Source organism: Lissotriton helveticus, chromosome 1_1 (genome assembly GCF_964261635.1).
Source record: "Lissotriton helveticus chromosome 1_1, aLisHel1.1, whole genome shotgun sequence".
In the NCBI taxonomy this organism is placed as follows: Eukaryota; Metazoa; Chordata; class Amphibia; order Caudata; family Salamandridae; genus Lissotriton; species Lissotriton helveticus.
The window spans coordinates 808,194,453-808,206,828 of NC_136057.1; the positions used below are offsets into that span (position 1 = coordinate 808,194,453).

The window sequence follows — 12,376 nt, forward strand, 5'->3', positions numbered from 1 at the left end:
TTGGCCCTGTTGTCTTCTCTCTCAGTATTTATCGTCCCTGGAATGTTTCGGGCCGGATCTATCCACATAGGCTTGCTCAGCACGGTTAGCCCCTACCTGCTGTCTTTGACTGGAGTGTTTTTTGTTTTTTTTTAAGCTTTATTTCGATATACACTTGTAGTATCATAAAAGCATACATTTGTTAAAGAGCATATATAGCTAAAAACAGATATAAGTCACAAAATGCTGGTGCGTTTCCATTTTAGAAGGAACAAACATTTTAGAAAAAATAGGGGTATTATCAAAAAATGACAAGTACATTTTTATAAAAACAAAGTTAGATTTAAGAATATTATAGTCTTTAAAATATTATACATATTTAAAAAAAATTCTAAAATTCATATATACATTTGATATATTACATCGAGTTCCTAAACTTTACCAAAAGTTTCAAAAATTTGGCTAGAGTGTGGACCACTTCCATATTTTCCAGCCGTTGTAGTCTAAGAAAAGCATTTCTACAAGACCGGAAGCCCCACTCCTTGAGAATTGGTTTAAGTAGGATCTTTCTTGGAACCTGATAAAACTTACAGAATAAAATACAATCCAAATTGGATTGAGGGGCGAGATCATCACAGGGGCAGGGCGACATTTCTCTCGACCAGTCATTACAGACTGGGAAAGTAATTAAACGATAAAAAGATCCCAATCTAAACCTTGCAAGAAGCATTCTGGTATAACAGTTAGTGTCACTAGCAAGGTACAATTGCAGGCCCTGTTCCGTTGTAATTTGTTGGTAGGCTAACACTGATTTTTAAGTTTTTCAGTGGACCATCTTTTATTCGCTAGGTGGTCCATAGCCAATTTACGTAGCATTTTCCTTGGCATTATTTCCATACTAGATGGATTCTTAAAAAACTCAGGGTGGCCAATCTCGGTCAACATATTTTCCACAAAAGACAGCCATTTAATTTGCTTTACACCATCAAGGTGTAGGCAATCAGATATTATGTTACGATTAAAGACTGTCTCTGGGGTTAGCCACAACTTATGTCACAACAAGATGGGCTCTGTCATTATTATATCGGAGATATAGGGGAGACCCAGTTCAATGTGTACAAAATAACTAGCTGTCGATTTGGGGACCCCCAGGAGGTATCTGAGAAAACAATTTTCGGTTTGTTGAATTGAAATTGAGGTATCAATCCCCCAGATACCAGAACCGTAGGTGGTCGTAGCTACACTTTCGCCTTGTATATTACAATCAACTCCTTGACGGGTCTACCCCCAATTTTAGCCGCAAAATTCTGCAAAGCTCCGATCGCCCTAGAGAACGCTAACCTTCTGGCTTTAATTGCTGTATGCCAGGAACACTTCCTGTAAAAAGAGATCCCAAGATAGGGAAATTGATCTATAGTCTCTATCTTTCTACCCTCTATAAAAATGGGACAAGGTATTTTCTTTGTTCCTTGTCGGCAAGACATGGAAAAGGATTTTGATATATTAACCTTAAGTCCCTTTTCCCTCATAAAAAGGGTAAACTTTAAGACAGCCCTTTGTAGGCCCAGCCTGGTTTGGGACATAATAGCGGCGTCGTCCGCATACAAAAGGATGGGGACAGGGTGGCCCTGGGCTAAGGGGTAATCATTTTGGAAGCTCTTTAGGTGGTCGCCAATCGCGTTTATGTCGAGGGAGAAGAGTAGGGGGGCTAAAATGCACCCCTGTCTCACCCCCCTCTTGATGGAAAATCTTGACGAACACTCCCCTCGTTGTCCAAAGTGCACCCTTGCCCATGCATCCCTGTATATTTCCTTGATGAAATTAAGGATTGAAAGGTCCAAACCCAGATCCTCTAGTGTGGACCATAACTGATTGTGATCAAGACAATCAAAATATGAACTCAGATCAATAAAAGTAATAAAAAGGTTCCCTTTCTTAGCTTCAGTGTACTTAGAAATTAAAAAATATAAATTTAGACTCTGCTCAACCGTTCCCATGCCAGGGCGAAATCCATACTGAAAAATCGATAGAATGTTAGCATCCTCAATCCATTGTTGCACACACTTTAAGATGATAAGGCCAGCTACCTTCATTAGGGCATCGAGGAGGGAAATTGGACGATAGCAAGATGGATCATGTCTGTCCCCCTTTTTAAATATAGGGACTACTATCGCTTCTGACCACGTTGCTATAAGTCCATGGGTGTTAGCACAATTCATCATGATGGTTAATAAAGGGGCCCAGAGATCGATTTCACCTTTAAAAATGTCAATTGGTATCGCGTCCGGGCCCAGTGCCTTGCCTGATGGACTTTCTCTAATGGCCAGAGTGACCTCCTCGCAAGTGAAAATAATATCCAACGGGAGGGTTCCCAGACAGGATCCAATGTTATTACAGGATGGAGTAGGAGCCGGGAGAGATAGCTGAGAGGGGGACTGAGTTACCATACAAATTTTGAAAATGGGCCACCCAGGTATCCCCATTTATTGCTATATCTATCATCTCGGGTTTTTTCCCCGTACAAAGGGGGCATTTACGGCCTTCCAAAAGGCAGTTGGATCTCTGTTTTCAGAAGAAAAAATTAAAGCTTGCCAAGCCTCGTGTTTCAGGGTTTTCTCCCTAATCTTAATCGCACAGCGATACTGGTGTCTGGCCTGGTGGATCTCACCTGGGGATCTAGGCTTGGCATGTAAGGCCCTTTTTAGGAATTTTAGTGCAGATGTACAGTTCTTATCAAACCACCCTTTGGGTTTATAAGGTCCTGTTTTGAACTGGCGGGAGAGTAGAAGTTTTAACGACTCTTGTATCTTTAAAAAGGAATCCAAGATTTTTAAAGGATGTTCTGAGGGAGATAAACAAGTGTCAATCTCTTCCTTGCAGTAAATAAATTGTCGAGGAGCACCGCAGGATCAACCTTATCCCATTTGAGGGTCTAACCGTTGGTACGCCCAACGGAAATAGGTTGTTGATAGATGATAGAATTTTCCCTAAGTGCCTGCTTAGGTGAGGACTTATTAATATTAAATGCTATTGCATAATGATCGCCATAAATATCATCCAACGTTTTCCATGATGAGAGTAAATAAGCATGTGTTTTAGAAAAAAGCGTGAAATCTATCACGGTATTAGAACCTCTCCCATGAAAAGTTGGGTGAAAAGGTATGGATGGTGAGCATAAATCGTTAATGTAAGACAAGTTAAAAGAAAAGAAAAAATTATTTAAGATATCCCCTGTTTTGGAATGGGTAAAATGGTTCGGAGTGTCATCCAGAGGGGACCCAAGACCACAAATTCCCTTCGGGCCATATTGGCAGATATTACAATTAAAATCACCCAGCCAAGCGAGGACACACTCCCTGCCTATAGATTCTTTTAGTATGACAATTGTGTGACTTAATTCATTTAAAATTCCTTTCAACTTTTCTGAGGCCACATTATTATAAAAATTCACTGGGATCAGATTAAGTAAGTTACCCCATCCAATCACAACAACCTGGTAAAATTCCGTAGGAATGTATTTCAACACAGTAAGTCCACTAGAGATACTAACATAGACGCATAAACCACCCCTGTTTCTTCCCTGATTACTTACTAGAGCTGGTGAATGGAAGGTCTGAAACCCAAGAAGGTGGACGGGATTTAATGCCCATGTTTCCTGGAAACATAGGATGGTATAACTATTCAACAAATCCAACCAAGATTGGAAACCAATTTTAGTTTCAAGGCCTGCCACATTCCAATTAAGAACCAAGTTGGGGGAAGAAACAGGTATGTGTGTGGGATACTTGGACACAACCCCTTTTTTTCCCCCCATGGACAGTAGAACATGATTTAGGAGATAATACAGTATCATGGTTCCCAGCATCCCCCACTAAGTTAGTTTCTAATTGGTTAGCAGACGGGGTAGGAAATCTTCCAGGAATAAGCTCCCCAGATGTAATCGTGCTAGCAGTACTGTTATGTGATAAGTTACACCCTGCAGAGCAATCATTTTTCTCTTCATAGTGAGATGAATTTAACACAGTATTTCCCATTTTAGTAGAATTTGAGAGCTCAGGGCCAACCCCTAAGCTCACTTTCAGATCTAATTGTGAAGGACAGTAATCCCCCGTTGTGACTTGTAGGGGCCCAGGTGGTCTACTAGTGGGAATAGGAGTAACAATAAAGAGTTCATTTGATGTTTTACAATTGCTCGAGTACTCATGAGTGCTTCCTACTTGGAGAGCAGATGAAATTAGTCATTCTTTTTCGTCTAAACCAGAAAGGGGATCAAATAGATTGTATAATGGAATATTCCAATACTCATTTGGATTTATGGGGTGATAACTGTTACCAGGAGGAAGGAAGAACCTATTTGGACGTTGGGGTGGGAAAAAAGGGGGAAAACTGTTTGTTTGCTTTCTTGAGACAGTAGGGTGAGAGTTACGATAGGGAAATTGCGGAGGATCATAACGACCCAGTCTTGGTGGATAATTGAGAGGCGTCATCAGAGCTTCAGGGTAAAAATAGCTCAGGTTACGAGATGATACAGTTCCCTCACTTCTACCTGGAAACCAATCACTGATGTGCGTTATAACTCTCTGATCCCTAAAGTTAACTATCACCACCACCCCTCAATATCTTTAGGTCGAGGACCCACCCAGTTACACCGTCTTACAGATATTATATCTCCATTTAAGTGTGGTGGGAGGGGTCTGTTATTTCGTAGCCAATAAATGACTTTGTTTTTAAGACTAATATAGGATTCTGTGATCCCTTCTGGCACAGCCGGAACTCCAGTCAGAATAATGACGTAGTTAGATGCTTCTGGTGGTAAATCTACGTAATTTATGCTATTTGATTTTACTATGTTCGTTTTGGGTGCCTTGGTTAAAGGAACATTTTTAGTAGTAGGGAGTTTCGGGGAACTTAATTTAGCCTTCTCTCTATATAGATCTTGAGGGGCCACCGGTCTAGGAGGATTAGTGTGAGGAGTCGCTGGTTTAGGTATGGGGTTGTCCACTTGGGGCCTAATTGTTCTCTGTAATGGATGTTTAAATATTGGCCCGTTTACATGAGGTTTGTTTTGTTTTGGGGCTTCATTTAAATTAGAAGCTGCCAATATACAATCCATTTTTTCCCCCAGCCTTTTGACTCTCTCTGTAAGCGGCAGCAAAAGAGATTTTAGAAGGCTTTCCATAGCCTCCATTATCCCTTTTAGAGACAAGGCTTTTGGAAGCGGACTTGTTGGTGCTGTGAGCCCTGTTGGTGCGTCATTCACTAATTCCTTAGCTGCCTTTTTCATTAAAACCGCAGATGGTAAAGATATATTTAAGGATTTACCCCCTTTTCTATCCCCTCCCTTCTTCCTTCTTTTTTTGGGTGGTGAACGTTGAGCTCCCTGATGCCTCTTGGTTGGTATCTTTTCTTTTGGTACGCTAACTGCTATCGGCGAATGTGTCTCCGAGACTACTACCGCCTCTACTGGTGTGTTAGATAAAGGAAATGAGGCATTTATATTAGACTGTGGAGCTACGTCTAACTCTATTGGGGAGTTTAAGTCTATTAAGGAGTTAGATATAGGAGGTGGCTCATTGGTAGTAGTATCATTATATATCAAAATGATAGGTATTGGTGGAGATCTATCTTGAAAAATTACGGGGATACTTTCAGTGCTAAATTGCTCTGCGTCTGCATTTACTAATGTGTTGTTATTAGGTTGTGAAGTGGCTACGTCCTTCTGGGCCAGGGATGAGGACTTGTGTTTGAGAAGTTCGATGGAAAGACGACGCTCAGCACGTCTCTCAGCCAGTGCAATATCTCTATCTATTTCTTGAGTAGCCCTGGCAAAATACTTATCTAGGGGTGCAAGTATAGAAACCCCTACAGTAGAGGGTAGGGAATTCGGTACACATGTAGACATCCCGGAACCTCAGATCAATATCGGTTTGTTAATTAATCAAATGTGGTCAATTGAATTAAAAATAAGTAATAACTCCCTAAACTGTGATAGACAGATGACAGAAGGATAAATAGAGTCAAGCAGGGAACAGCTTACAGTCACAAAGTCCAGAGTTCAGGATAAGGTCCAGTACGAGATGTTAGAGGGCAGGCCCAGCCCAGCCTCCTGCAGCCCCTGACGGCCACAGACGGCCCGCCCTTTGCCCAGGCTTAGACCGGCACCGCCCGCGCGCGTCCCGCTTTGCGTGGAAGAAGGCGGCGCTTTAAGCGCGATGGCAGCGCCTCCCCCAGTAACAGCAGCTGTGGTCAATTAGGCTGTCAGGCAGCGGCCGGGGCAAAACGATGCACCCTGGGACTGCGAGTCCCACCAGGGCGTAGTGCAGGTGAGTCCAGGTGTCTTTGTGCCCGCACCTAGATAGCAGGCAGCAAGGGACGCAGGGAACGATTCTCCAGTCGGCAAAAAGAGTTTAAAGGGCCCCCTGACTGGAGTTATTTACTAATGTCGGTCTCCCAATTATTTCACTTGAGCTTGATGGGTCATTTGCGCCCCTTGGTACATCCCTTTTCGATTCTTTCCTAGATACCTTGTTTGAAGGGACAATTGTTTGGGATGATGAATCAATTACCCCTTACCATATTATATCTAGCTCTTTCTTAGTGTTAGAACTTATGTTCTTGAGTATGCCACTAATCTTAGACATTTCTTTAGATAATGTGTTAAGTTTATCACTAATCAGCGTTAACATCTCCTGTATTTTGCTTATAATGATTTCTGTAATTTGTACATTTGTAAGCCTATCTTGCTCAGTTGTACTTTTACAGGCTAGGATGGATGGCCTTGTGCTCGATCTCGAGGTAGGACCTCATACTCTTGTTAGCACCCGTCGTTACTTTCCTGCCCCCTTTCTTTCTCTTTGGAGTAGGTGTACCATTTGTCGTTTGAGCACAACGGGTGTCAGGTTGTGCTTCAAGCTCATGTTCTAGTACTGTTGCCGGGGCCTCGGTGGCTCCTTGTCCCAAAATAAGGGTTGATTTTCCAGAGTGATACCACCTTCCAAAACTGACCCATTATCATCTCCTAGTAACCCTCCCGCCGTTATACCTGGCCCAATAGAGAGGCGACGCTCAGTCCTATCTATTTCATCAGATATTGCGCTAACCACACGTACCAGGAATGAATCAATGGTTAAACAAGGAGTATTGGTTACAATGCTTTCAGCCGGTGTCTTCCTCTTTAGCATCTTAAGACCTTATAGTAGTTGTATTGTAGGGTAGGTAATAAAGTGCAAGTGCAGAATGGGGGGTCTGTTCTATTGCAATCACAGAATAAAACACAATAAAATAATCTGGTTAATACAACTAGCGTAGTTACCATTAAACACTGTAATATTAAAACAAGTTGAATTAATGCAGGATAAAAGCAGCAATATACTTTGTATTATCTTCCCACCGTCTTATTCTCACAAGGGTTGAGCTCAAAATATCTAACCAACAATGTTGGCGGTTTATACTCTTCTAGGGTGCTTAGATGATAGCCAGACTCAGCCTCAGGCCCCTGACAGAAATAAAATCACAATTGATCTATATGATCAATAGGGAACTAGTAATCCCTCAAGTGGTGATCCCTTTTTTGTCCTGGTGCAACAAGAACAGTTATATCAGATGGCTAAATTAAATACATCAAAGTACTTTGATAAATGCCGCCTCCTTGAAAAGAAACAGATGGGTACTGTTAAAAAAGTGTGTATATATATAGCACAAAGTCGTACCCATAAGCCATCAAAGAAAATTAGAACCAAGGCGGATGGCCCTGCCCCACCTCTTCCTGCCGCAGATGGGCCTGCCCTTGGCCCAGGCTTTGTCCGGGCTCAGCCTGAGCTGGCTCGCGCTCGTCCCGCACTGCGGGAGACCGTGATTGGTTTTTATGCACGTCCGTGCGCAGACCACCAAGCACGTTGGCAGCTAGCGTGCCGCGTTGCAGGCCGGGAAGTGGAGTCCCCCGGTGAACCAAGTTTGCTGTCCTGCGCTGTGGGAGACCGTGATTGGTTTTTATGCACGTCCGTGCGCAGACCACCAAGCGCGTTGGCGGGTAGAGTGTCGTGTTGCAGGCTGGGAAGTGGAGTCCCCCAGGGAACCAAGTTTGCTTCCGGAGAGGTCAAATCTTCCACAGACTGCCAGGGTCCCATGATTCCCACCGCTCGGCAAATGCATCTGTGGTGCCCAGGTCCCAACCTCTGTAATAATCCTCGAGTGTGCCGAAGGCTTAAACACAGAAGAACAAATACGCCCTCCAAAGGAGTCTAACCTCACCGAGCTCGCCACATCTCCATTCTTCTCCTCCGAAGGCACGCCAGCCTTGTACTTCCTCCAGAAAAAGTTGTGGTTTATGCCAGCGTGCACTTAATTCCTGGTGGTGCATGGAAAGGGGCCACTGCAGACTCCTTTCAAAACATTCACTGTCTCTTGCTAAAGAGCCAGCCCTCGGAGACAGGGGAGACTACAACCGGCTTTATTGGATTGGGCCACTCCGGACCTAGGGTCTCAAAGGCAGAGAGATGCGTTTCGTACAACCTTTATCAACTCGACACGCACCATTTTGTTTAACCATTATATACTGTTCATTAACATAGACAAAGAGAAAATTAATTGAATTGCACCTCACATAAGTAAAGAAATTCAAAACAGTTAATTAATATGAACATCTTTACACATTCACTGTTAATACTGAATTAATCTCAGCTTTTGGGGGAATTACCAAATTAAAAGATTTTTTGAGAAATAAACTCCCAAAAGAAATAATTTATGTACGAAGAGCAGCTTTTCATTCAAACATAAAGTTTACAACTATTAAATTCGATGTAAACTAGGAACTCTTAGTTATACAGGGCATCTCATTATGTCCATATATTTATATGTCCAAGTGCAGCAGTGTATCATTAATAGTGTATCTGTCTTCTTTTTTTGCTTGTGACCATCTAATGTAAACTTCTTTAATGTGTGGTTGGACAGTCCCCGTGGCTCAGATTTTTCAGGTGACTTGTCGCAAAGGGTAGTGGATTGCTCTATCTTTGGAAGCCCTCTAACGTTTGGTGGTATCGAGGTTGTGACACTGTAGGGTCTTTCTTTTTATTGGACATATAGAACTACCCCATGTCTCTATTCACCAACACTAGCTGTGAGATAACCACATTGAGCTCAGCTGAAGTTAAATTGTAACAGTCGTAGCTACATATGTCCATAGTCTGTTCTAAGCACTTAAGCCACTGCTGTCATTGATTAGATGATGTAGTATTCATGAGGACATTCCAGACAGTGCTTTTCAGAACCCTTTGCCTCTCGATGACAGTGAATCTCTACTAATGAAATCCAATATGTTGCCCCAATCCAAATTTACGTTGAACCCATTGCCTGTTTCAGCAATGAGACCGGACTCTCGAAGATAACGAACTGAATTGTTATATCAAATGCTTTCTAAAGTGGTCTAGGTAAGGATTGCTTGTTCCAAGTTAGAGTACTGCGTCTAAAGGCCACTAGGCATACGTACCAATGTGCAGAACCACAATTGCAATTTATCGTCTGCAAGATGCAATAGTTTAGAGTTGGTGATATTGGTTCTGGTTCTTAAGGGGTTCACCCATTTGGTATCAATAAAAAACAGCAAATATATTTCCAAAGCATAAAGTGCCACTTGATTGCAAAATTATCCTAAATTCATCAAATAAAGTAGTTAGTCCCTCACCAATTGTGTCCATCGACGCTGCATGTTACTCAATTACTGTCCCTGACTCATTGCACTCTAGCCTCAACCGGACTTCTTTCCCGATTTTGGTGCACAACTTCATTGAGACGTTTTCTTAGGCTGCTCTTGCTTCTCCAAACCGGCACAGGGTTCTCAAGGTGCATCATCCACCTCTTACCTCTCAAGCTGCCTGCATCCTCATATTGCAATATGGAGAACAATCTTTGAGAGTGGCTTATATGCTCTTTGCTTTTCCAAGATGGCTGAAAGAATTTTTTGGTCTCAACATTATCTTTTTATATAGGTCTGTCGAGATCTTTGATGTGACACCTCATTGAGCATAGCATCGGTGCAGAAACTAACATTACCTATATGGTACTACAAGTAGTAGATCCAACATTATCCTGCAACCTACATTACTTCAAGCCTAAACACCTATTGCTTTCATTTGGCTACCAGATGTGTCTAGCCATTTGACTCATAAGTGGTAGTCATGAGTGATACATACCAATGTGTGGTTCACTGACTTTTGGGACCTTGCTTCTGAGTCTTCAGTAAATTGGTATATCAGGCAATAAGTCAAAAACAATACCTGTCCTACAGGCAACCAGGAACACTGTAATAGGATAAGGGCGATTGGTGCTTTCTTTAGTGTTGGGCTCTAGATTAATGGCTTACTGGGTATGGGCACACGCCTGTGATATCACCAAATCAACCTTTGAAATATTATCTTGAGCCATACCCAAAAATGGCATTATGACCTTGCTCTGGAAATGGAAGTTTAAAGCCATGATTACAGATTTTAGAATGTACATATGAAGAATAATTTTGCATTGTGTGTTATTGAATATATAGACTTTTGAGAAGAGAGTGAGTTGACACATGTTTCATTTCCATCACAGGATTTCCTGTTGCAGATTTTTACAGTATTTCGAATACTTATAAGACCAGAGATGTTTCCAAAAGACTGGACTGTGATGCGTTTGGTCGCCAACAAGTAAGAAATATACAATATCAGCTAAATATATAACAATGATTGTCAGTTGTTTGAAGTAGTACTGTGAATTTTTGGCCAACTGATGTCAAATGTCTGTTTTACATGTTTCGTCTTACAATTACAATTTTATTAGGGTCATATTTCTTGTTTCTAAAGTACATATTCTTCATTCAGAATAATACAAGTGAACCACGCTGAGTGCCAAACAGTAATTTATACTACTTTGTATCTGTATAAACAAAATAAAGGCAAACAATTCGAGTTTTTTAGCCTGTTTGCAAATTTCACTCACTGTAATTCTTCTAATTGTTATCGTTGTGTCTATTTGTATACAAGTCCTTTATTTTTAAATCTTTCTACCAAATGAGGCTCTCTTTGGCCTGTTGCTGGAGCTACAGAAATTAAGGCTGCAGGTGTCTTATTTCATATACTTAAACATTCTTTTGTCTTTTCGTACCTATTGCACGCTCTCTTAAACATGAGTTTATCTATTTTCTACTCAGATTGTATTACCAAGGAAAAGCAACAAATGTGTTTCACAGGTTCAGGAATTAACATGGAACAGACCTTTTCAGAGAGGCTTTTCTCCGTTCAATGATTTTCCAGTACCTACACGTCACTTTTTCACTTGTAATAATGACCATAGTGTGGCTCATCACCCGTATTATGTTATTGTTCCATGTGTTTTTGTTAAGTATAGTCTTGAGTGCCATATTTCCACTGTGCTCAAAACTTCCTCTTGCCCACCACACATTTGTGATCTGACAGACTCCACAATTTCTCAGTAACTGTTTATGTTTGCACTCATATATCTATGTATCAATGTATGTGTTTTTGTATAGCACAAACCTTGCAAAGCAGTGGAGTGCTGTACAGGTTCAGAGGCAAAAAAATATAGTCTACAAGTGATTGGCGACATAGCTGGTGTCTTGGAGCAGAAGTGTACTATTACTGCATTATAAAGTAATTTTCTTCTAAGATATGTGTCTTCAGAGCTTTCTTAAGTTTGAGAAGGGATGTGGCAGTACTGATGGATCTGAGGATGTTTTTACAGATTTGTGGCATTCTTGATGGATACAAAGATGTCGTTACTGATCCAAGATACATAGACGTAACAGGACTGTTGCCTGGTTTTTGGTTTTTCTTTCTTTGTCTTCACTCCAGTGGTGTGCTGATTGCATGTTTACCAAGACCCACCCGAGATGGTGATCTTCTACGTCACCTCAGTAGGGTGCTGGTCGTCTTTGAAAACTCTTTGGTGGTTTGCTTAAAAAGTAGGCTATGATGGCAGTTGTCCAATACAACAGAATATAACCCAAGTATATGTTATATCCTACACAAGTTATGTGTATCAGCTTCCCTAAATATTTTATCTGTGTTTGATGTTGTCTTTTTCTGACACTTTTTCTAAATATAGAAAATCCCGTTTCACCATTCTGACAGTAATGCAGTATAAGCTGCTTTCATGACTAGTACATACAATTGCATTTCTTGAAATTGTAAGATCCCGTAGGAAGATCAGATGCTCCTTTTAGACTAGTCGGTCATTAGCCACTGGCCAAGACTGGAGAATCTCTTCGCCAGTATGAGAACATTATCTTTTTGTGAAAATATCAAGAAATAACACAATTCGTTGTCCCTTTTTGTCGGGATTCTCTTTAGACACAACTCTGAATAGTACCATAAAGTAAATCTTAATTTGGTATTTGTTGGTCTTCATA

At 41.3% G+C, this 12,376-nt stretch overlaps 1 protein-coding gene across 2 annotated transcripts in view; it reads left to right on the forward strand.

Annotated features, from left to right (window-relative positions):
- DOCK4 (dedicator of cytokinesis 4) overlaps nt 1-12,376 on the forward strand; it is a 1,604,094-nt gene that overhangs the window by 1,016,306 nt on the left and 575,412 nt on the right. For both annotated transcript variants that reach the window (XM_078674485.1, XM_078674490.1), the window contains exon 27: nt 10,561-10,655. In XM_078674485.1, the coding sequence (XP_078530611.1) occupies nt 10,561-10,655 (95 nt within the window). The remainder of the gene's footprint in view (nt 1-10,560; nt 10,656-12,376) is intronic.